Source organism: Aedes aegypti, chromosome 2 (assembly GCF_002204515.2).
Source record: "Aedes aegypti strain LVP_AGWG chromosome 2, AaegL5.0 Primary Assembly, whole genome shotgun sequence".
Taxonomy (NCBI): Eukaryota; Metazoa; Arthropoda; class Insecta; order Diptera; family Culicidae; genus Aedes; species Aedes aegypti.
In genome coordinates this window covers 146,658,915-146,683,601 of record NC_035108.1, presented here as the reverse complement: position 1 = coordinate 146,683,601, position 24,687 = coordinate 146,658,915, and the positions used below count along the sequence as shown (strand labels likewise).

Genomic DNA, 24,687 nt, shown 5'->3' with positions numbered 1-24,687 from the left:
AGGACATTTTGTTTCTATGTTTACTCAAGATATTTATCTAGTGATTTCTTCAGAATTTTCTCCACGGAAACATACTAAGATATCTCCAAGTAGTCTTCTCAAGATGCTTCCAGGAATTATTCCGAAAATTTCTTCTTGGATTCCTCCCGAAATTACTCCAGGAATTCTACCAGGAATTTTTACAGGTGTTTCTCAACTTACAAATTCCTCAAGAATTTCTCGTAGGAATTCTCCCAGAGTTACCACAAGGAAAATCGCAACATGAATTATTTTAATAATTTCTCCAGACTGACTGGGACTCGTTCTGAACCACCAACAGGGATTCCTCTAAGAGTTCTTCTTGAAATTTCTTCAGTGATTCTCCTATGAATTCCTGCAGGAATTAAGTCATACATTATGCTAAGAACTACTTCAGGGATTATTTTACGAAAATCTCTACAAATATTTCTCCAGTAAATGCTTTACTTTGTTTTTTTCTGTTAAATCTCTTCATTGAATCATGGATTTCTCTAGTAAAACCTCTACAGCGATTCCTGCAGGGATTTCTTCAGCTTTTTCATCAGGAATTTGCTTTAAAAAAATTCTTAATGATTTCCTCTAGAAATTTACCAAGGATGGGCTGGTAGACAATCAACTGCACATTTTAATGAAATATGCTTTTCTTCTACGCAGTCTTTATTATGAGAAAAAGCCGGTAAAAAATAAACAGCGGAGCCAAACAGCATATTTTATGTTTCAGGGATTTTTTCATGAATTCCTCTAGAGAATTCTTCTAAGAATCCCTGGATTGGCTCTTGCAATAATTACTTCAGACATTTTTCCAGGAATTCAACCGGGGATTCTACAAGGGATTACTCTATTTTTTTTTTCTAGAATTACAACGCATTTATCCGCATCGACCAAGGAGTGTGGGTTCGATTCCCGCTTCATTTAGGAAAACTTTTCGTCAGGAACGTGTTTCGATTGTGAAATTGGGCGTTGCATGCTAGTCCGTTTTCTGTTGTGGTGCTTCTTTCAAAGGACAAAAGGTCCACTGGAAGCATTTACGTGAAGGTGTTTTTTAAGGTTTCTCCAGGGATTGCTCTAGGAATCTTTTCAGGACCTCATCTATTTTCTTTCAAACATCTTTTTGAGAAAAGGAGTTCCTAGAGGAACCTTCAAAAAAATCGCAGATGAGATTCAGGATGAATTATTATTCATTTTGATGAAATCTCTGAAGGAATTCATGGGTAAATCTATGTAGGAATTTATAGAGGATTCTGGAAGAATTGCCCGGAGGAGCTTTTGGAGGCCCAGAACGAGTCTCTAAAGAAATTTGAATAATGATAATTCCTGGAAGATTATCTGAAAAAATCCTTAGAAGAATTCATGTAGTGATTTCCTGGATGCATGCCTGAGGGAATTCCTAAAGTAAACTTTTGAGGAAAGGAATTCAAGAAGTTATTTATTGTAGAATCCCTAGATGAATCCCACACAACCAGAATGTACATATAACGAAATCACCTTTTGCGTTATGCGATGCTTATATGCGCAAAGTTTCACGTATAAGATGTCACAAAAAGGCCTTATACGTACAAAAGGTGAGGCGATATACGTGCATATTTTATATGATGAAAAGTAGTATGCAATGCGACTGTGTATATTTTATTGCGAACAAATCTGTACTCTTATACGACTTAATTTGTAACAACAAAATTGATTTGACAGCTGCTACGGATTGATCCGACTTACTTTGTAGGTGTATGCGGGACGAAACGAAATGTACGTATGAACCCATAAAAAAGCGTTTTATGCGAAGAAACTTGTCGGTCAAACGATTTCGCACACCATGTAGTGCGGGCGTGATGCAATTTGTACTAATAAACGACTTCGTTCGTAAACTGTTATGCGACTTCTGGTTGTCTGGGATTTCTCCAGGAGAATTTCGGGAGCGATCCCGGAGGAAGTCTCAGAAATAATTCGTAGAAGAATCTCGAGAAGACTACCCGAGAATATTCTGGAGAAACAAATGGAGACATATCTGGAGTAATGCTTCAAGAAATCATTGTATTGTAACTTGGAGAAAGCCTTAAAGACATCACTGCATTAATCCTTGTAGAAATATTCCTGGAGGAATGCTAAGAAGAGTCCCCGACCAGATAGAAGAAACAAGATTATAACAATTTTGCTCTAATATGATATTATTATAAGACCAGTTGTTATAAAACATATACCGTTAGAAGCTGGAATAACAAATTTAACGCTAAATAAATATAGAATATAACAAATCCTATTGAAATTATACCAATATGATTACAAAACGTGTTACCGACCTGTCACAACAAAACAACATTATTGCAAATTTTGTTATTGTTCATAACTTTACAACCAACTTACACATGCAATGTAAAAAATATAACAAATGTCATGTAATTAATCTGATACAAAAAAAATGTGACAAGTTAAGAACAAAGCCATCTTGACAAAGTTATATGAACTTCTGTTAATTTAACAGCTTTTGTTACAATAAGTCATAATCTTGTTATGTGATTTTAGACGGGTGTCTAAGAAGCCTGAGTGGCCCAGAAGTAATATCTGGAAAAGTTCCCTGAGAAATCGTTCGAGAAATTCCTGGAGAAATTCCAGTTAAAATTTTACTGGAGGAATCTATGGAGGAATCACTGGAGGAACTTCTGGCAATATTCCTGATGAAATTGCTGGTATTTCTGGAGTTCTATCGGAAACGGTCTGGTAGCGAACAAAATTTGTTTCTTGGAGAAATCTCAGATAACCGCTTGTGGAACCCATGGAAAAATCGATGTAAGGATTACAGTAGAGATTATCTTGGATCTTATGGCTCCTGCACATAAGGCTGCAGCACGTGCACAGAATGCAATCAGTGGATTACAACAAAATTGTATCACAATTATATCAAGATTTGTTACAAATATCAAATTTTATTTCATTTTTGTTCCTGCACGTTGAGTTGTAACAATGTCCTTACCTAATTAAAACAAAATAGGTTATAATAACAAAGGCTATTTCAATTTTGTTTGAATTTATACAATAATTATAAAAAACAAATCGTGATAAAAAATCGGAGGGAAGTTACTTATACATGTGCGCTTTTTTTCATGTAAAAAACATAACAAATTTTGTTGTAATTAAGTTATGAATAATGACAAACTGATTTATATATTTGTTTGATTTTAAACATAATAAGTTACATTTTTGTTCAAATTATATTAAATTTTGTTTCAATTTTGTTTAGTATAGAGGAAAATGTATTGAATTTTTTGTTATTTTATCTACTACCGACCAGTGGATTACAACAATATTGTAGCGCGATTATATCAAGATTTATTACAAATATCAAATTTTGTTTCATTTTTGCTAGAAGTACTTTGAATTCATGGAAGAAATTTAAACATAATTGAAACAAAACCATATAAACAAAAGCTGCTTCAAATTTGTTACTAGTTAGAACATAATTATAACACATTTTTCATAAAATTTGTGAGAGCAATTGCTTACAACAAATTGTACAAATAAATAATGGAAAATAACAAAATGATTTATACTTGGGTTTGATTCGAAACATAATGAGTTACACTTTTGTTTGAATTATAACATATTTTGTTTCAGTTTAGTTTAGTTTAGAGTAAATTGTGTTATAATTTTTATTATTTTAACTACTAATCATTAAAAATTATAACATACTTTTTTAGAAAAAAACGCGATAACGGAATAGCAAAATCTGTTTCAACTCTATTGTAATTCACTGGTCAGGTTACTCTAGCTTTTACTGTATACCTCCCTTGTTCTCTGGTCCGTTCAAAATCCAGTTATGCTGAGTTGACTGTATAATAATTTTTTTTTCTAATTTGGACGCAACGGAAATGATATTCTAATTTAATATTTTTATGTTTGGGAAGCTCAGCGGTAAACACACAGCATCTCAGCTAGACCAAACTAAGGGGCATGGGTTTGATTCCCACCGGACGAGGATCTTTCCGGGTTGGAAATTTTTTCGACTTCCCAAGCATACAATATCATCGTGCTTGCCAAGCGATATACATAGGCAAAAATAGTAAGATGGCAAACCTCTCCGTTAATAAATGCTGAGAAGCAGGCTCTGTTCCACTAGGTGCGTAACGCCAGGTATATGGCATGGTGTCCATTTACATCAGGATGAAAAATCATGTATTTTGAGCCGTCGCATGATGGTACTATATGATGGTCTGAAAATGTCCACATCACACCCTAGCGGAACCGGTTCCGGAACACTCCGAAATACCGGCCAAATCTAAATGTTGGTTCTCTTGGTGCTCTTGTAAATCGGAATGAAAAACCATGAAATTCGAACCGTCGTTATATACATGTGTATGAACTGCTGAATATGTTATACGCCAGTTCCTTCTGAAACAGGTTCCAGGTTCCCTGGTGCCCTTGTGCCCAGAATGGCCATACTGACAAACAATTTCCAGGGTTCGATTCTTGAGTTCCATATCTTTCATATGAAGCTAAGAGAACGAAAATCGGTTAAGAAATTGATTTTTGAGAGCGTTTTAAAGCCATGGGTCATTTTTGACCCTTAATGCATAATGTGTCACTTTTTTTGTAGTGCCGCTCCTAGAGGTCGCTGAAAGCTTCTTTTAGCACGAAAATGTTTGTTTTCAAAAGTTAGGAAAAGTCAGAAAATTTCAGATTTATATCTCTTTTCCCTACAAAGTTACAGCTTATTTACCGTGCCGATTGGCCAAAAATGACCCCAATGCACAAGGAAGGTTAATAACCACCAAGAAAACTGAAAGTTTCACAGAACCGCTTAAATTTTGAACCGCTCTAATAATCACTAGCACCATGTTGTGGAAGAATTGCGAATCAAACGGCGCATTACATGTTTAGTCTTTGATCTAATGTACAGCCACAGACAAACAGACGTAACACTTAGAACAAATTTCGATGAAAATCATAGTCGCGAAAACGTATACGCCCAATGCTGAAATCAGTGTGTTTGGCCGATCGGCTAACAGGTGGCGGTAGTGTGTAAACGTCAAACACGAACAAAAACGACGCGAGCGCTGCGGGTGGTGAGTTGGCCACCTACCATTTATTCAAATCGACCGTTAAAAAGGTGGTCGATGGACATCGATGAGAGTGTGACGTCTGTTTGTCTGTGGTACAGCTTTGCCGAAAACACCATCTTATCTAAATATCGCTATCCTGAGATTTCCACGATCAAAATACAGCATGCTCACAAGCGTCATCTAGTAGTAGAATTTCAAGTTTGGTGGCCCACATGGCATGTCACCTACTCAACACTTTTCTTGAGGTCAACTTTCTAGGTAATTAGATTCCTGAGATATCTATGTTCAAAAAATATCATACCCACTAGCGCTATCTGGTGAAAGAACTCCGAATGAAATAGATCATCACATATTAGTCCTTAAACTACTGAACAACTTTGCCGAAAACAACATATTTCTAAAAAATCAGAATACTGAGATATTCGTGATTGAAATATTGCATGCTCACTAGCGCCATCTGATGGCAGAATTTCAAGTTAGTTGACCTATAATATGATAGTCTTTGACCTATTAAACAACTTTGTCGAAAACCGCATCTTTCTAAGTAATCAGGATCCTGAGATATTTGTGTTTGAAAAATTACATGCTCACTAGCGCCATCTGATGGCAGAATTTCAAGTTAGTTGACCTATAATATGATAGTCCTTGACCTATTAATCAACTTTGTCGAAAACCGCATCTTTCTAAGTAATCAGGATCCTGAGATATTTGTGTTTGAAAAATTACATGCTCACTAGCGCCATCTGATGGCAGAATTTCAAGTTAGTTGACCTATAATATGATAGTCCTTGACCTATTAAACAACTTTGTCGAAAACCGCATCTTTCTAAGTAATCAGGATCCTGAGATATTTGTGTTTGAAAAATTACATGCTGACTAGCGCCAACTGGTGGCAGAATTCCGAAACAAGCAGCCTATCACATGTTAGTCCTTTATCTACTGAACAACTTTGCCGAAGACACCATTTTGCTAAAAAATCTAGATCCTGAGATATTTGTGTTCGAGATGTTGCATTGCGAAATGTCCACTTCATCGGTTCCCCCGGGACACATTACGATGGCCACTGAAGGGTGAGGATGTTTTCAAAGTTTCATTTGTCCACTGACCAATTGGTACCATTGAACTGAAGAAATTTGCCGAAGACATCGATATTCTATCTTATCTAGTTTTAGATTTATAATCAAAATGCTCCGCGTGTACTCAGTACACAATGCGACCGCTCGTGTGACGAGCCCGGTAAAAAAAAGTTACACGAGCGGTCGCACTGGTGTACTGAGTACACGCGTAAAAACTTAGGTTAGAAACACGAAGTTTTCGAATACTTTTCGTTAATATTTTCGAAAATTTTCTTCTCTACAAGCAAGAAGAAGAGTAGATCTTGGAATAGGACCAACACCCGGATCAATTTGCAGGGGTTTTCAAAGTGTTTTTAGAGTTTTCGCAAAGTGCGTGTACTCAGTACACTAGGGCGACCGACGGTGGGTTAACGCTTTGCACGAAACATAATCCGTCGCGTATCGTTGCATCACTCTTCAAAGTACCATGCGCCTCCTTAACCGTTCTCCTCCGTTGTTATAGAAGAAAACGATTTGTGTAGACAATTTTCGCCTTATCTTGCATGCTTCGAACTCAACTCGTTTACCCTACCCGCTTTATGTACGGAATCGTTTCACCAAGGCTTGAACTATCCAGTTTAAATATTGCAACAACTCGAGAAGTTTAGAATCACCGATAAGCGTAAGTTGCTGTTGTTATTTTTTTTTGGAGGTGCTGCATTATGCAAATCAAGTGTTTGCAATGCTCAGTTTAGCTGGTTCATACCTTAGCCGGGTTATTGTTCCGATAGCACCTGGACAAAATCTAAAATTAGCTGAATAATAGTAGATTCCGTTTCCGCACTAACAATGAAAACGCCCGTTTCCGGCGTGCCAAACCAATATTTAACACGCCTAAAATCTCATTCACGCGTTCAATATTTAATGAACGTCCAGCAAGCGAAATGACTGGGCGGGCAGCCAAATGAAAACTCCGTGTCCCATTCGATTTCGTTTTGCGTCTGTGTTCTCGGAGTCCTCCTGAACAGCTGGCATGGCACATGAACCACCGCACAGTGGGAAAAAATGGACCCTAAACGACACCTAATCCGTGCAGCTGATTGCGATTCTCGGAATCAAGGAATCGAATTGTGACAGTCCCATGAAATGAGCTAAAATAATCTGATTTATATGATGGTACTCACTACATTTAGTATCAATGACTGGAAGAGCTCGTTTTGCACCATTTTCATTTAAAAAACCTATTATTTATTATTTTAGAATAACGAATGATTCCAAGTAAAAATTAGCTAAGAATACTAAAGAAACTATATTTGAATAAAAGAGAGTTCAATAATGAGTTTTAGGCACATTCTAAACTATAAAATTTACCGTTCGTTCTACTGCAAAATCTCACAAATTCATCTATGTATTAATATTCATAAACGATTTTCATAAAGATGTTTCGATCGGTTTTCCCTAAATAACATATTATGGAAATATTTACATGCAAGAAGCCAATTTTGAAGACTTTTTGACACTGCTTTTTTGAGAGTTCAATTGAAAATAACGCATTTTTTCTCTATTGTATCTTCAATTTAAGGCGAAGACTTAACCAGCTACAGCACTAAGGCGTAGGGTGTTTTTCATATTAAGGCTTTTTGGTACATTTACCAGAACGTAATTTGAAACAAAAATCAAGTTCAATAATAAATAAACTGGATTCAAATAGTTTTAATGATATCGAAATAATTGCTCCGTTTTTATCAGGTAACCTTTTAATTGAGGTACAAGCGCTTTAGAAAAAAAAAAAAAGATTGTCAAGTGTTTCAGACAACCTCTTGTATCCATTGGTTTTGATAACCTTCAAAAATTGATGATCCCAAATATTTTGCCTACTTTTATGAATTTGACGTATTTTCATGTTTTTTTCTATCTCCACAATATTGTTCAATGTTTGTCGAACGGTGTACAAAAAAAAAGGATTGTTCGCAAAGTAGTGCAAAGTTTCCACTTATTTTATAAGTAAGTATAAAGAATAGTCCCTCATATTTTCTGATATATAATCATCTAGGGAATCAGTGCGCATCGTACCTTCGTGCTGTGCGTACACGAATTCTCTCTGCTCTTGGAAGTTTTCTTAAAAACTACCTAAAGCAATAAAACAGTACTTTTTAGTGCTACACAAACAGTACTTTTCAGTGCTAAAATTAAAAACGGTACTTTTCAGTGCTACTTAAACAGTACTTTTCAGTACTATTTTTTCTACTATTGATCCCTTTACGATCCTTGTTTGGACCCGTGCCTTCGATTTTTCGTTGGACCCGTTGGCGAAAGCCAGCGGTGGTAATCCTTCTTGGACACCGTCTAGGGAAAAAACCTCTCGAAGGTCACGTCTTTCTCGTTTATTAACTAAACATGGTATCAACAACTAACAAAAGGAAGGGTGAATCTCTGAATTCACTACTTCCTTCCAAAAAAGTGGGTTTTAAAACTGTCACTACAAGTGGCAAGAATGGAAGAAAGGACGCTTCCCCGGAATGCGAAGTTTCTTCCAAGGGTGAAATGAATAATTGTATTGAAATGAGCAATCAGTTCGATGCTCTAGACAAATTTTCCGAACACCAAATCGAAGCAGCCTCTAGCCCAGGCTCTTTGATTCAAGTGAGGAAGCAAAGAGTGCCGCCTATCGTGGTCAGTTGTTCCGAATTTGGGGGATTTAGGCAGGAGATCTTGAACTCCATTAGGGGAATCAAGGTTTCCTTCCAAATCGCAAAGAAAGGAGACTGTCGCGTTTTGCCGGAAACTCTTAAAGATCGCGAGCTTCTTCTCAGATATCTTGAAGAGAAGAAGCACAAATTTTTTACTTATGACGACAAAACTGAACGTTTGTTCAAAGTCGTCTTGAAAGGTCTCTCAAGTGACTATAAGTCACCTGAAGAGATCAAAAATGGAATAAATGATTTACTTGGATTTTCCCCAGTCCAAGTAATCATTATGAAAAAGAGAACCCAATCTGGCATTGTTCGGAAAGGGCTTTCTCAAGAATATTATTTAGTTCACTTTAACAAAAAAGAACTAAATAATATTAAAGCTTTAGAAAAAGCTAAACTTATGTTCGATGTCCGTGTGACGTGGGAACATTTCCAGAAACCTGGAGGAAATTACCAGAACCCCACTCAGTGCCGTCGGTGCCAAAAGTGGGGTCATGGTACAAAAAATTGTCGCATGGATGCTAAATGCATGATTTGCGGAGGTTCTTCTCACGCTAAGGACGACTGTCCTGTGAAAGAAGATACCAGAAAATTTCAATGCGCAAATTGCAAGGGCCCTCACAAAGCTAACTTTTGGGAATGCATTTCACGCAAAAGAGTCGTTGAGGCTCGTGCCAAGCAGATGAAGGATAATATCCGTTACGATAACGGTCGTTTCCGGAATTTGCCTGGTAGAGTATCGAACAATGTTCATTTTTCAGTTAACGATCGCTTGATTAGGAATCATACCCACCAGGAAGATCATAATCATGCTCATTCACAAACAAATTTTAATCCGTCGGGTAGCCGTTCGAATCTTTCAATTTCGAATGTATCTACCCACGGTAAATCCTTTGCCGATATCGTAGCAGGTAATTTGAACTCTTCCCCTGTTCGTTCCATGAGTACCCATTCTACTTGTTTCAAATCAAATGGAAAAAACCCTACCGCCACAGGTAACTCCTACCCCGCTTCTTCGTCTACCGAAAATTCCAATGGGAAATCATCAGATGATATGTCTGCCTCTGATTTTAATTTTCTAACTGAACAATTGAATCTAATGATTGATGCAATGTTCAAAGCCACCACTATGACTGAAGCAGTCCAAGTAGGTGTAAAATTTACAAATAAAATTGTTATTGGATTACGTTTTTCTAATGGATCCAAATAATAATTTAAATATTTTAAATTGGAATGCTCGTTCTCTGAATGGTAAAGAGGACGAGCTGTTTAATTTTCTTACAGCTAATAACGTGCATATAGCAGTTATTACCGAAACTTATTTAAAACCTGGATCCAAATTTAAAAAAGATCCTAACTTTTTTGTTTATCGTAATGATCGACTTGATGGGGCATGTGGGGGAGTTGCAATCATCATTCATAGGCGTATAAAACATCAACTGTTTTCGTCATTTGAAACTAAAGTTTTTGAAACTTTAGGTGTTTCTGTTGAAACACAGTTTGGTAAATATACTTTCATAGCTGCCTATTTGCCTTTTCAATGCTCTGGACAGCAAGTTAATTGGCTTCAAACTGACTTGCGAAAATTAACTCGCAATAAGTCAAAATTTTTTGTCATTGGTGACTTTAATGCCAAACATCGGTCATGGAATAATTCTCAAAGTAATTCCAACGGCAGAATTTTATTTGATGAGTGCTCTTCAGGATATTTCTCAATTCAATACCCTGATAGCCCTACATGTTTTTCCTCTTCTAGAAATCCATCTACGATTGATTTGGTCTTAACCGACTCTAGTCATCATTGTAGCCAATTAGTTACTCATGCTGATTTTGATTCTGATCATGTCCCTGTTACATTTCAAATATCGCATGAAGCGATTCTCAATCCTATCAGCTCCACTTTCAATTATTTACGAGCCGACTGGAATATATATGAAACGTATGTTGACTCTAATCTTGATGTTAACATTTCTTTAGAAACTAAAATTGATATTGACAATGCTCTTGAAACTTTAACAAATTCCATTGTTGAAGCCAGAAACATTGCAATTCCAAAATGTGAAGTAAAATTTGAATCCGTGATTATAGACGATGATCTTAAACTCTTGATCCGTCTTAAAAACGTGAGGAGAAGGCAATTTCAACGCACTCGTGATCCTGCTATGAAAATTATATGGCAGGATTTGCAGAAAGAAATCAAGAAACGTTTTGCAGATTTAAGAAACAAAAATTTTGAAAATAAAATTTCTCAATTGGTCCCTGGCTCTAAGCCCTTTTGGAAATTATCTAAAATCTTGAAAAAACCTCAGAAGCCTATACCGGCATTGAAAGAGGAAAACAAATTATTACTAACTAATTGCGAAAAAGCTCAAAAACTTGCTATGCAGTTTGAAAGTGCGCACAATTTTAATTTAGGACTTACTAGTCCAATTGAAAATGAAGTTACTCAGGAGTTCGAAAATATTCTCAATCAAGAGAACGTTTTCGAAAATGCCTGGGAGACTGATTTGGAAGAAGTGAGAACTATTATTAAAAAATTCAAAAATATGAAAGCTCCTGGCGATGATGGAATTTTCTACATCCTCATCAAGAAACTTCCAGAAAGTAGCTTATCATTTTTAGTTGATATATTTAACAAATGTTTTCAATTAGCATATTTTCCTGACAAATGGAAAAATGCTAAGGTTGTTCCAATTTTAAAACCAGACAAAAATCCTGCAGAAGCTTCTAGCTATCGTCCAATCAGTTTGCTTTCCTCCATCAGTAAACTTTTTGAAAAGGTTATTTTGAACAGAATGATGGCCCACATCAACGAGAATTCAATTTTTGCCAATGAACAGTTCGGATTCCGCCATGGACATTCGACCACTCATCAACTTTTACGTGTAACAAATTTGATCCGTTCCAACAAATCCGAAGGCTACTCTACTGGTCTTGCTCTTCTAGACATAGAAAAAGCATTCGACAGTGTTTGGCATGAAGGTTTGATTGTAAAATTAAAAAACTTTAATTTTCCAACATACATTGTTAGAATAATTCAAAGTTATCTGTCAAATCGTACACTTCAGGTTAATTATCAGAACTCCAGATCTGAAAGACTTCCTGTAAGAGCTGGTGTTCCCCAAGGCAGCATTTTGGGACCAATATTATACAATATTTTCACATCTGACTTACCTGAGTTACCTCAGGGATGTCAAAAATCTTTGTTTGCGGATGACACAGGCCTCTCCGCCAAAGGACGAAGCCTGCGTGTCATCTGTAGTCGATTGCAAAAAAGTTTGGATATTTTTTCTTCATACTTGCAAAAATGGAAGATTTCTCCTAATGCTTCCAAAACTCAACTAATAATATTCCCACATAAACCAAAAGCTCTTTATTTGAAACCTTCAAGTAGACATGTTGTCACGATGAGAGGGGTTCCAATAAATTGGTCAGATGAAGTTAAGTATCTAGGACTCATGCTAGATAAGAATTTAACTTTCAAAAATCACATTGAGGGCATTCAAGCCAAATGTAACAAATATGTAAAATGTCTCTATCCCCTTATTAATAGAAAATCAAAACTTTGTCTTAAAAACAAGCTTTTGATATTCAAACAAATTTTCAGGCCAGCCATGTTGTATGCTGTACCAATATGGACTAGCTGTTGTAATACCAGGAAGAAAGCTCTGCAGAGAATTCAAAATAAAATTTTGAAAATGATTCTGAGGCTTCCTCCCTGGTATAGTACCAATGAGTTACATAGGATATCCAATGTTGAAACATTGGAACAAATGTCAAATAAAATAATCAATAATTTCAGGCAAAAATCGTTACAATCTTCTATTGCCACGATTAATGCGTTATATGTTTAGGTTAAGTTAGGTTAAGTATATTAAAAACTTTTTTTTTTTCTCTTATAAGCAGGTGAAATCAACTCACCTGTAAAAAATCTGAACTGCTACGGCAAATGAAATGTAATATGTTGTTAACAAAATGTTAATAAAATCTTAGATTTGTTTTACCAAATTAGGATGATAGTGTTGTCTAATAACACAGAACACCTAGATATAAGAAATAATGAATGTAATGTTTGGAATGATACTAATAAAGAAATTAAAAAAAAAAAAAAAATCATCTAGGGAATGCAATGGAACACATTTAATTTAATTTTCGATGACTAGAAGAGCTCGTTTGGCCATAAAAAGTCAATTATTGAATAGATAGAAAAAAAATTACAACTGATTGAGGCTAACCAAATATTGTTTTCAAAAAATAAAGCGGAGAATTCTATGAAGCATATTGTATTCACTTGAATGACTGAAGAGGACGTTGTGTCTTGTTTTCGACAATCATAAAATTTTGTTTTGACGTAGAATCAACCGGAAGATATGTACATTTCATACGGTGTCTTAAACTAGAACTTCTAGCGGTGGTTTAGAAATGACAGCCAAAGAAAAATAGATAAATATACATCTTCGTATGTTTAGGTTAAATCTACGTAGAAAAATATACTCATGATTCCGCAATCTAATGTGATTTCAACAAATTATGTGAGAAATAAAATTTTTGAGCAGAATAATAGCATGTTAGTCATTAGAAATGAATGTTATGTACTCTTCACCATTCCTTGATATTCTTTAAAGGAAAAAATATTTGGTTAGCCACATTCAATTGTAAATATTCTTTAATATTTCTTCTTCTTCTTGGCATTAACGTGCCCACTGGGACAGAGCCGGCTTCTTTGCTTAGTGTTGAGGGTTGAGGGTAGGTGTTTTTCTTTACTGGCACGATAAACAATCCAATAGCAATATTGTCCCCCAGGTTTGGAGCAGTGTTGATAGACTCACACTCAAAATCTCAATCAATACGCTCTCCCGTGAGAGCAAACTCATTAGAGATCTGCTTCGTAAATCTCAAGCTTGAGATTTTGATGCAAAATCAACTCAATCAACTCAAACCGTAAAAAATGATTCAGTCGCAAAAACCGGCAAAAACTCATGAAACCCGAATGTTGTTGTTTACGTTAGAAAGGATTCACATAATTTTCCAAGACTAACAAGAAATCATTGTGTGTGAGTAAACTGTGGAAATACGAGACAATGAGTTAAAAAGGTGAGCCAACTCATCCATGATTTTTTGACTGCTGAGTTGTATGATTGACAACTCACGCATGATAAATCTCAAGCGTGAGTTGTGAGAAATTGAGTTTTTCACAACACTGGTTTGGAGCATGTTCAGAGGGGTTTTCTCATGCACTACTATCCCCCCAATTTGATCAAAGTTGTAGCAGTGTACGATAAACAGTCTCTCATAATGCACAGCATATTATGATAGTTAAATAGAGCGATACGTGACAGATTCTCTCAATTTCCTCTGGATTCAATCCATGTCTGGCACCATTATCCATAGTAGGGATTTCTGATACATTACAAACTGAATTTCAAAAATTATTCAGTAAAACTTACATGAAAGATCAATTCTCTTCGATTAGAGACAGAGAAGAAATTATCTTGGGAGAAACTTGCAAGCAGATCTATAAGAGACTTTACTATCAGAACATGTGAGCGATTCTCGCTGAAACCAGGCCGCCATCGCCACCCATCGTTGGAATTCCAATTTTATGTTACTGATCGCTAGTATATGCTAAAACTAATGGGTGGTCCTTTCGGTTTTCTCAAATCGGTGGACCCCTAGTTAAACATTTTGCGAAAAAGCCCATTTTTTTTATATATCTTAGGTTTTTCTTCACGTGATATGTCTCATACTTCCCTTGGAACACATAGAGAACATTTTTGTACAGCAAAAAACAAGTTTTCTATCGTTGGTGTTTTTTTTTCGAGCCGAGTGTAAAATAAGAGCATAAATTTAAATGAAAAAATCTGGCGGTCATCTTGGATTTTGACGCCTTTGACGATTTTAAGTAGTAGTTCGCAGTTCTTACCGAAAATATTAGAGGTTTGTTCTTTCTATGGTATTAAGAAAAGCCAATTTTGAAGGAAGAGTAAATTTCATATACAATGCTTGCAGCTTCTTCTTCTTGGCATTAACGTCCCCACTGGGACAGAGCCGGCTTCTCAGCTTAGTGTTCTTATGAGCACTTCCACAGTTATTAACTGAGAGCTTTCTTTGCCAAAGTTGCCATTTTTGCATTCGTATATCGTGTGGCAGGTACGATGATACTCTATGCCCAGGGAAGTCAAAGAAATTGTATATTACAGTGCCGTTGACATTTTTCGTCCATACCATATATATACTGATATATTCGGGGTAGTGGCGTTCGGGGTGTTGGGGCATCCAAGTAATCACAAGCATTATAACATTGCACGTATCCTACTGCATATCAACAACATTGATGGAATATTGCTTTTATTCGGCAACTTTCAAGAGCTGTCAGGCAATAAAGCATTAACCCTGCATTACAAGTGTATCAATGCATTAATATCACCTTATAAATTGCACTGCAGCACTAATGTTACTTTATAAATTGCTTGATTGCTTTTTTGATGTTCTGTTGATATGCTTACGGTAATGCAACTGCTGTATATATGCTATGATATATTGCTCCATGGTTACTTGGGTTGAATCTTTTGTCCAGGATATGTAGGTTTCCGAGAACCGCAACTAGTCGCATAAATTTGATGCCCTTTTTGGGTCCATTGCTTTCCCACTATGCATCGTTCGGTCGCGCTTCGGAATGAATCTGAGTGCCACCCATTTTCGCTCAAATGAACTCCGATGGGGAAATTGTGTCCTGTCGGGGATTGAACACGATTCGTGAATGAAGTTATTTCTCAAGGTTCGCCGTTTGGCTGTGACTTTAAGATCCCGCTTTCGACGATATCGAATTCAGTTAACATTTGGATATCGCGCCCTCTGGAGCGTTAAACACTTGGGGAGAACGACCCGCCGTCAATTCGAGTCAAGTTGGCACGTAACGCGTGACCGGTGAACAATTGTAGGATCGGGTAAAACGGATGTTTCTGTTGTCGATAAAAATGAAACCTTGGGCCTGTGGAATGTAGGAGATATTCATGGCGGTAGCCTGCAGGGTTATGGCGGTAGAATTACTGCGCTAGCAGAATGGATGGCATGCAAGCGACAGTAGGAAATTACATTTGCCACCCAAAGGCAGGTTCGTTTATCGCTTTATGTTCCGGTGGTTGAAGGATATGCGTAACCAATGACAATAAAGTGAAAGGTGATTGTTTTACGAGCGGTGCGGATTCCTTATAACGAAAAGTACATCATTCAGGTGCGGTATCGTTGCAGGTTTCCAGTTTTTGCCCAAGGATGTGCGGTTCGGAATATGAAGAGCAATACAAGTGTTAATGGGTTTTGGGAGGGGAGCGTCCTGGTTCAGATGGTAACATCATCTGATACGAATCTTAGCTGGTATACGACAATTAGTGATAGAGTGTTGAACGAACTGCTGGAGGGGGGTCTGGAGGATTCCAATGTGAGCAGTGTACTGTTGAAAACTACTTCCTATTCGTCACATCTGGCAACAACTGACGACTTGTGGATATATCAAACGACATTCCTGCCGGATGTTCAACAAACGTCGAGGGATTCCAGTTCCAGTAGTTACGACATCGATCAGCAAACGTTCGTGTATTACGCAGAAGTGTTGAGTGTCATAAATTTTTACTACATTCCTGCACTTGTGCTGTTCGGCAGTATAGGAAACATACTCTCGGTGTTGGTGTTCTTCAAAACTAAGCTAAAGAAATTGTCTTCCTCCTACTATCTGGCAGCTCTCGGGCTGAGTGATACGTGCTATCTAGTTGGGCTGTTTATTCCCTGGCTGAACCTAGTCGATATCAAGATCTACACCCTAGAGTTTTACTGTCAATTTTTTACGTTCTTCAGTAATTTGTGCAGCTTTCTCTCGGTGTGGTTTGTGGTGGCTTTTACGGTGGAACGGTTTATTGCTGTTTTGTATCCTTTGAAGCGGCAAACTATGTGCACAGTGCGGCGTGCCAAGATGGTGATAACTGCACTGACACTGATTGGAGTGTTTATCAGCCTGCCGGTGATATTCTTCGCATCGCCCCAGTATTCGCCGGCCATGAATGAAACCATCTGTGATATGCCCGAGGAATATAAAGTAAGTTGATGCCGTCATTTGAATGCTTTCCTTTTTCTTATTCTCGTTGACGACCAGTGGGAAAGAGCATTTGAAGGATTCCATTGAAGGAGGAAAATCAACACGTCACATCATGGATTATACTTCATACAGTTTCTCCATGTGATGTGGCATTTTATTGCTCTATAAAGTTTGTCATGCATGAATACTTGGTGGAATTAATTTAATGCTTCTAAAGCATTGGAGATTTATGGTTTATGTTTCAATTTAATTTCAACTTGAAATGGGTTATTATGGTTTTACTAGAAGGAATTGAGTCATTTGGTTGAAGTTCGTTAGTTTTTTAGGAATCATTAAATCTAATAGCCTAATTTGAAGCCTTTTTGGACAAAACACCATGGAGATTACAATAGAAAAGCGACGATCAGAGGCCACCCTGAGGATCCAAAATTCAAATAATACTTTCAAGTACTTTTCTACAACTCGCTTGTAAAAACAATTATATTCGCTCCCAATACGACAATTCGTCCGGTGGGGTGTGCTGCTGTCGTCATGATGATGGTTGACGAGAGCAATGTCAAACTCATTCATGGTTTCAAAACATTCGGAACAAAATATTTATTTTCACCGCTTACTTCACTTATGTATGAAATTGAATGAGATCCAATGGTAGAGAATTCATTTATCTACCCAATGGTATTTTTAGGGGCAGCGGAGAATGTCCCGGAGCGTGTTTTATTCAAGCGCAAAAATCGCTCAGGCGAAAGTTACATTGAAACTAACCTCATATATCCTGGTTTTCCAACCTCAAATTAGTGCTCCTACCAGCCGGATCTCAATTTTTATGAAAGTAGTGCAATAATACAAAAAACAAACGTATGTAGATCATAGAGAATGGATATTCCTACCTTTTCCGCCTAACTGTTTCACTGTGATCCGTCTTATATCAGGAAAATAAAACATTTTTCCCCACAGCGGCATGTGATGGATGCGTGAAAAATCAAATCTCTCATCATCTGACTAGTTGCGCTACCAAAGTATAGATGGCTAATAGTATGTTGCGTTTTGCGATTGGAAGCGTATTTTTTAGTGAATGGTTATAACAAATAAAGTGATCTCTTTGGCGGCCAGATTGCTGTGGTGATAAACGCACAGTTATTCATCAAGCTGAGAGTCATGAGTTTAAATCCCACTGGTAAAGGATCTCTTCGGGATTGATTTCCCAATGGAACTTAAACTGTCCAATTGGCAAAAAGAGTTCTCAGTTGATAACTCTGGAAGTGCTTATCACTGCTAAAACACATAAAGTTAATTGATTCCTTATAATAATTCTCAAAATTCAATCAAATGTATTTGCAAAATTTGATAAAGCCGAAGAATGTACTTTGAGGCCGTCCACAAAACAACGTGGTCATTTTTCTGGTCTTTCAACCATTTCTCCTCGTGGCTCTACGTGGTTTTTGCCAATATATCCCCTCCTCACTTATTTATACTGGAAATCATCACTACCACCAGATTGCACCTTCAATTTGCTCATATATCAGATTACGACTACTCATTAGACTATTGGATTATTGCATAATTGTTGGCAAAGTAGAATTTTTTGGTGTCCATTGGAAGTTGTTTGATCTTTCCTTAAGTAAAGAACTTAATATAAAATATATTTCTGAAAAATTGCTTTTGCTATTCGTCCTGTAATACTCCAAACAATTATTCTAGAGCGTTTTCAATAGTTTATTCAAGATTTACCTCATCTGTTTTAAGTTTGATTCCAATGGCGTTGGTTGAGAAATCACGAAACTCTGAGATATTTTCTGAATCATTGGTGATTTCTAGCAGCATATTGAAGCAAATCGGGACTGCGATAAGGAAAAAGTCTTTTATTATTTTAAAATTGCTGATGAAAGCTTATGATTTCAAAAAGATATTCAATCAAAACGAAGGACTATCAAAATTTCTACAATTGTTTCAGAACTGTGAGTTCATAGGTGAAAATATTCAACATTGTCATAGAAAGATATGCTAGCCAATATGTAAATACAGTCGACTCTCCATAACTCGATATTCAAGGGACCATCGACTTATACAATTATCGAGTTATAGAATGTATCGAAACAAAAAATCACAAAATCGAAGAAACAAATTTCTGTATTTCTAATATATAAATGATCACCTCTGTAAGAAAAAATATTATTTTGTTGATTGTACTTTACAAACTATTATTTGAAAACTTTTTTCGAAATGCTCGAAAAGTCACATTGTTTTGACTGATAATATTTGTTTTTTTATTTCCATGTTTTCCAACTATTATTACAACTTGCAAATATGTTTTCATCTCCAAACAAGAATTAGACCACGTTTGCCCAAATAAGAAAGCTTGGAAAATAGATATCGACTTATGGAGATAAATTTCCCTCTCACGTGACATCGACTAGTGGAGATATCGAGTTATAGAAATATCGACTTATGGAGAGCACGATGTATTGAAATTGGAAGGGACCAACAAATCCATCAAGTTATAGAGTATATCGAGTTATAGAACATCGAGTTGTGGAGAGTCGACTGTAGAATAATTAGACCAAATAGCATTGTGTGATAATAACTGGAAATAATAGAAATAAATGATGAATGATTAAACATTTTTCATGGAATTTTTTTCAGAAATTCCTATTTTAAATAATCTTAATTTCCAACACAATTCGATCGCAAATTTTCAGTGCTTCATCAATCATTCTTGTGAAGATTTTTCTAGCCTTACTAACTTTTTTCAAAAGCTTCTCTGAGAACTACGCTGAATTGCGATAATTACAGAGGTTTTAAGGGAAACAAAATATAAATATACCCACTCTTTTTTACTATTAACTACTTACAAAAGCTAAATAGCGAAAGTGGAGAGAATTATAAAGACAACTTTCTAGAAGTTATGAAATAAATAGTTGATGCAATACTGGAGACACGCTTCCACGAATTTCATTTATTTTTCTCATTTCAACATCAGTTTATTTTGAAAATTCAGATATTTTCTGAGGACCTCCGGGAAATTATAATAATTGAAATTGGACAGACATATTGAGTGAATTTTAAAATTACTCAATGTTATTTGTGAAGACTTCTGACAAAATTAAGGTTTTTGAGAAATTTAGGAAATCTCAAGTTTACTTATCAGTTAATCATGTATGGTTAGGATTTCTTGAAGAATATTTGAAAAAATGGACAAATGGATGATAACAGCTCATTAATACTCAACCCAAAACACTACGCTTCTCAGTTGAATTGCTCCTTCTCCATGCGAGAGCTCAACTTTGCCCTCGGGTTTAGTACTGGTAAATCCACAGACCCTGATGGTATTGGCTACCCCCTCAACCCTCTCGGAGATAAACGAAACTGTTAGAGGTATGTGGCACCAGCGCTCATTCCCGGCCGGATGGAGAGAAAGTCTCGTCATCCGTATTCCCAAAACCAATGTGGCCTCTCGAGACACATCTAAGTATCGTCCCATATCTCTAACGTTTTGCCTCTCGAAGGTGGTCGAGAGAATGGTCAACCGGCGGTTAAAAGAGCAGCTCGAAGTGAATGGTCGTCTCGGGCATCGACAGTTCACCTTCAGGCAGGGATTCGGCACTGACCTTCACCTCCCTTGGAGACCTCCTACATGATGTGCGGACAAAAGGACAGCATGCATCTGGCTGGTAGCCATTGGTCATAATCCTAGGCGTACTAGATTCAAAGCGCAAGCAGCAGTAACGGCAGTACACAAATGGGCTTCTTCCGTTGGTTTCTCCCTCTCTGTAGCTGAAAGGGTCCGCGGCCACGTTTGTAACTCGCGACACAAACTAATGAGTCCAGGAATCAAAATGGACGGGCAACCCATTCCAAACAGGAAAACTGTCAGGACTTTGATTGACCGTAACCTGCTATTTAAAGAGCATTTCAATGCTGTCAAAACGAACGGTCGTTCCTGTCTGATCATCATTAAAACGATATCCAAACCACATAGATCCAACAATCGATCCACGCGCTTCAGAGGAGCACAAGCTATCGTAGAGAGCAGGCTACTTTAAGGTTTCGAGATCACCTGTTTGAGTCAACAAAATTTCCTAGAAATCCTCTTACCGATTTTGAACTGGTCCGTCCGCACTAGACTGATGCAAATTTTGAAATTTTTGCTCCCCTATGCTTAAACGGTGTTAATTATAATAAAAATCATTCTCCCAAAATTTGAAGTGATTTGGAAGAAATTTGGTTGTGCACAAGCCATTTGAAGTTTATATGGAAATTACTATGAAAACGGCAAACCTTTTGTGTAAATCGTTTAAGCATAGGGGAGCCAAAATTTCAAAATTTGCATCACTCTAGTCCGCACTCTATCCGGTTTATTTCCATCAACCCCCGCCGACGTAACCTATGTAGAAGCTGGTATCCTCCCGTTCTGCCATCGAGGGCACGCAGCCATCTGCCGCAAAGCGACTACTTACGCTTCAAAAACAGCTGGAAACGATAGGGTCGCTCTCTTTGATCAACAGATTGTATTCTCCGTGAGGTTGTCAATTGTAGTCAACATCAGTTTATCCCCCTGTGGCTAGAGTCCACTGGCATGGAGCGAGCAGTTGGTAGCTTCCCAACTTCGTTACACAGACGGTTCTCTTTCCCAATGTGGAGTAGGGATCGGCATCTCCGGCGCCGATTTGTCATTCTGTCAAAGCCTTCCAACTGGAGTGTTTGGGTTTCTCTGCCGAAGCAGTGGCCACAAGCGTTCTATCAGCCTTACAATCTGAACGGCCGTCCCACCTGTGGATACAGGATAGACGAGCCCATACTTCAGAGACAGTAACCTTTACCTGGGTTCCTGGGCATTGCAGTGTTCAAGGAAATGTGACTGCAGACTTGTTAGCTGGTACTGGACACCAAATGTCTCGCTTTACCCTTTCCGTTCCACCCCTAGACGTAAATAGCTGGGTTGCTAAATCTGTCAGAGACTACTGGGCCCAAGAGTGGCATCAAAATACTTCGGCTCAGCTTCGGAAGGTAAAGGAAGATACATCTAGTTGGGAAAAGCTCTCCTTGTTCCGCGACCATACCCGTTTTGCCTATAACTTTGATGGCAGATCCTGTCGTCAAGAGTGTGAACAATGCGGTGTACACAACTCAACGGAACATGTAATCTGTCACTGTCCTCTGTACGAACACCACAGAAGTACTAATAACATTCCCGGAAGCATCCGCGATGTCTTTGCAAACGACCCCGCTTCATTGGCGGTCCTAATTTGCTTCCTTAAGCAAGACAGACTCTACTCCCGTACGTGGCGACTCTACAACCTGAACCCAACTCATCCACGTAACTCCATACGCAACCGCACCACCATTTCAATCACCGGTGGGCTCCCCGGAAGATTACGATTTCGAGGGTAAGACCCATTCAACAACATAGTCATCAGTCACAACCACGCAAACGATCCTCTCTCTATTTTATTTATCCCATTGGTCACCACCAGCAAACAAGCAATTTGATTGATTTTCAACGCGAACTGTCGTCAGATTCACCAGTCTTGTACACTTGAAAATTCAAGGTTTGGCTTTGCTTTATAATCACCTTAATCCGATAAAAGCACGTGGTTAACCTTGCAACCCTCTTAGCTTGGCTTTTCGTAATCATTTTTCAGAAAAAAATAATCGATCATCTAATATATTTTCTTGGAAAATTGAGTCAGTGATTGTACATCAGTAGTTTGTGAACAAGTAGGGCGCACAGTGCCACTATGGGCGATCAGGTGGCCAATAATCGAAAAAATGACTTGTTGTGAAAGGTTTTTCTTGTACATCGTTCCATAGTGAACACTTCTATTAAGATATTCCTGGAATATCAGGACAGGATCTTCTATTTTTTACACAAGGTTCACATTGAATACAATATAATGCATAATCGTTATATTTTATACAGATCTTTATACACTGTCCGAAAGTTTATTCAAAAAGCTATCTTAGAAAAATAAAATTATATAAAAATTTGAATTCTGAGTCGGAAAAATGCGGGGATTGCACTGAAAAATATATATTTGATTTTATATCGAAACTTTACACATCCCATACTTTTTTGTCCCAAGTTGTCCCAGGCTAAAATTTATTTCCAAGGGTACTTTGAGATGTAAACTAAAGGATCGTGAAGTATTTAGCTGCACAAATTTGCACTTTTTTTAATTTAGGACTTTTTTTTTATTTTTCCAATATTTCTAACCATTTTCTATTATAAACAGCTGAAAAATAATTCAGAGAATAACTGAATATCGCTAAATCACGTATATCATTATTTCTATGTAAGTTCTACCATTTATAATGGTTTGCACAACGTTAATCGCATAAATGGCTTATATGCATCATTAGTAACAAAACTTATAATTTCGCTATAGGCCCTATTCAAAAGATAATCTCGAAAACCTGTTTTTGAAAATAAAACATCAAATTTGTATCCCATAACTCATAAATACGACATTGGATGGAAAAATATTTTTGGCCGCCAGTCTGTATGGAAACTGCCCATAGTGCAGTGATGCGAGGGCGGAAAATAGTCGAAAAACTAACTTGCACTATTAATTCCCAAAAACATTTTTGTACGATTATTGAATAGTCTTTTTCCAAGGTTTCATAAACATTGAGTGAAAATTGAAGTTTTTTGCTCCTTTGTAAAATATATGGAGCAACCCAATGAAATTCATGAGCACACACTCGCACACATTAGTCTCAAATTGAACTTGATTTTTCAATCAAGTTTCGGTAAATCATAGACTCATCTTGCGCAAACTTGCGCAACATAGGTTTTCTGTCATTTGACTAACCGGACTGAATGTGACAATTCTGAGTATGGTAATATATTGATGAGTGTAATGAATACTTCAGTTTGAGTGCTAATCAAAAGACATATTTGTTGAAAAATCATTTCATAAGATCCTTCTTTAAAGATGCTTAAGGATTCCTTTTCCAAAACATTCACTAGCTGGGCTCAAGTGTCTTATGGCTTGACGAAGCCAAATCACACAATTCGGATATACTAAGAAATCATCTAAAAATGGGTTAATCATACAATGATGATAAATAGTTCCAAAATATGTACAATCTAGTCAATCAGAGTAAAGAAACTTTATTAGAATATGATACATCTTTTTCAAGACTTTTTTCCATCTTTTGTATGGAGAGGAATCACTGTGGGGCGGTTCAAAATTTAAAAATGTTTGAAAATCCAATCTACCATTTGTTCCTAATCATTCTTACCATAAAAATAGTGTTCTGTGGAATTTTCTGCTTTTCGGCGGTGATTTAAAAGTGGCTCAGCAGAGTGCATCGTCGGGTACGTGGAAAGGAGGACATGTAACGATTGGTTTGACGAAGAATGCAGGCAGGTTTTGGAGGAGAAGGATGCAGCGCGGGCTGCAATGCTGCAGCAAGGAACGCGACAAAACATGGAGCGATGTAGAAGAAAACGAAAGCAGCAAACCCGCCTATTCCGGGAAAAAAAGCGCCGCCTGGAAGAAGCGGAATATGAAGAAATGGAGCAGCTGCATCGTTCACAAGAAACGCGAAAGTTCTACGAGAAGCTTAACGATTCCGCTTCTTCCAGGCGACGCTTTTTGTCCTGAATAGGCGGGTTTGGATTCCAGAAAAGGCTTCGTGCCGCGAGCCGAAATGTGTATTGATAAAGATAGAAGCATCTTGACGGACGGACGTGAGGCGATTGAAACGTGGATGGAGCACTATGATGAACACGGCACGGAGAACACAGGCGCAGAGGTTCACGACAGCGGAGGAAGTGA

General features: G+C 37.3%; 1 protein-coding gene across 1 annotated transcript in view; it reads left to right on the top strand.

Annotated features, from left to right (window-relative positions):
• The first annotated feature begins 15,670 nt into the window (after positions 1 to 15,670).
• LOC5564239 (cysteinyl leukotriene receptor 1) overlaps positions 15,671 to 24,687 on the top strand; it is a 73,027-nt gene continuing 64,010 nt past the window's right edge. The window contains exon 1 of the mRNA XM_021842636.1: positions 15,671 to 16,906. Within this exon, the coding sequence (XP_021698328.1) occupies positions 16,106 to 16,906 (801 nt within the window). The 5' untranslated portion in view covers positions 15,671 to 16,105. The remainder of the gene's footprint in view (positions 16,907 to 24,687) is intronic.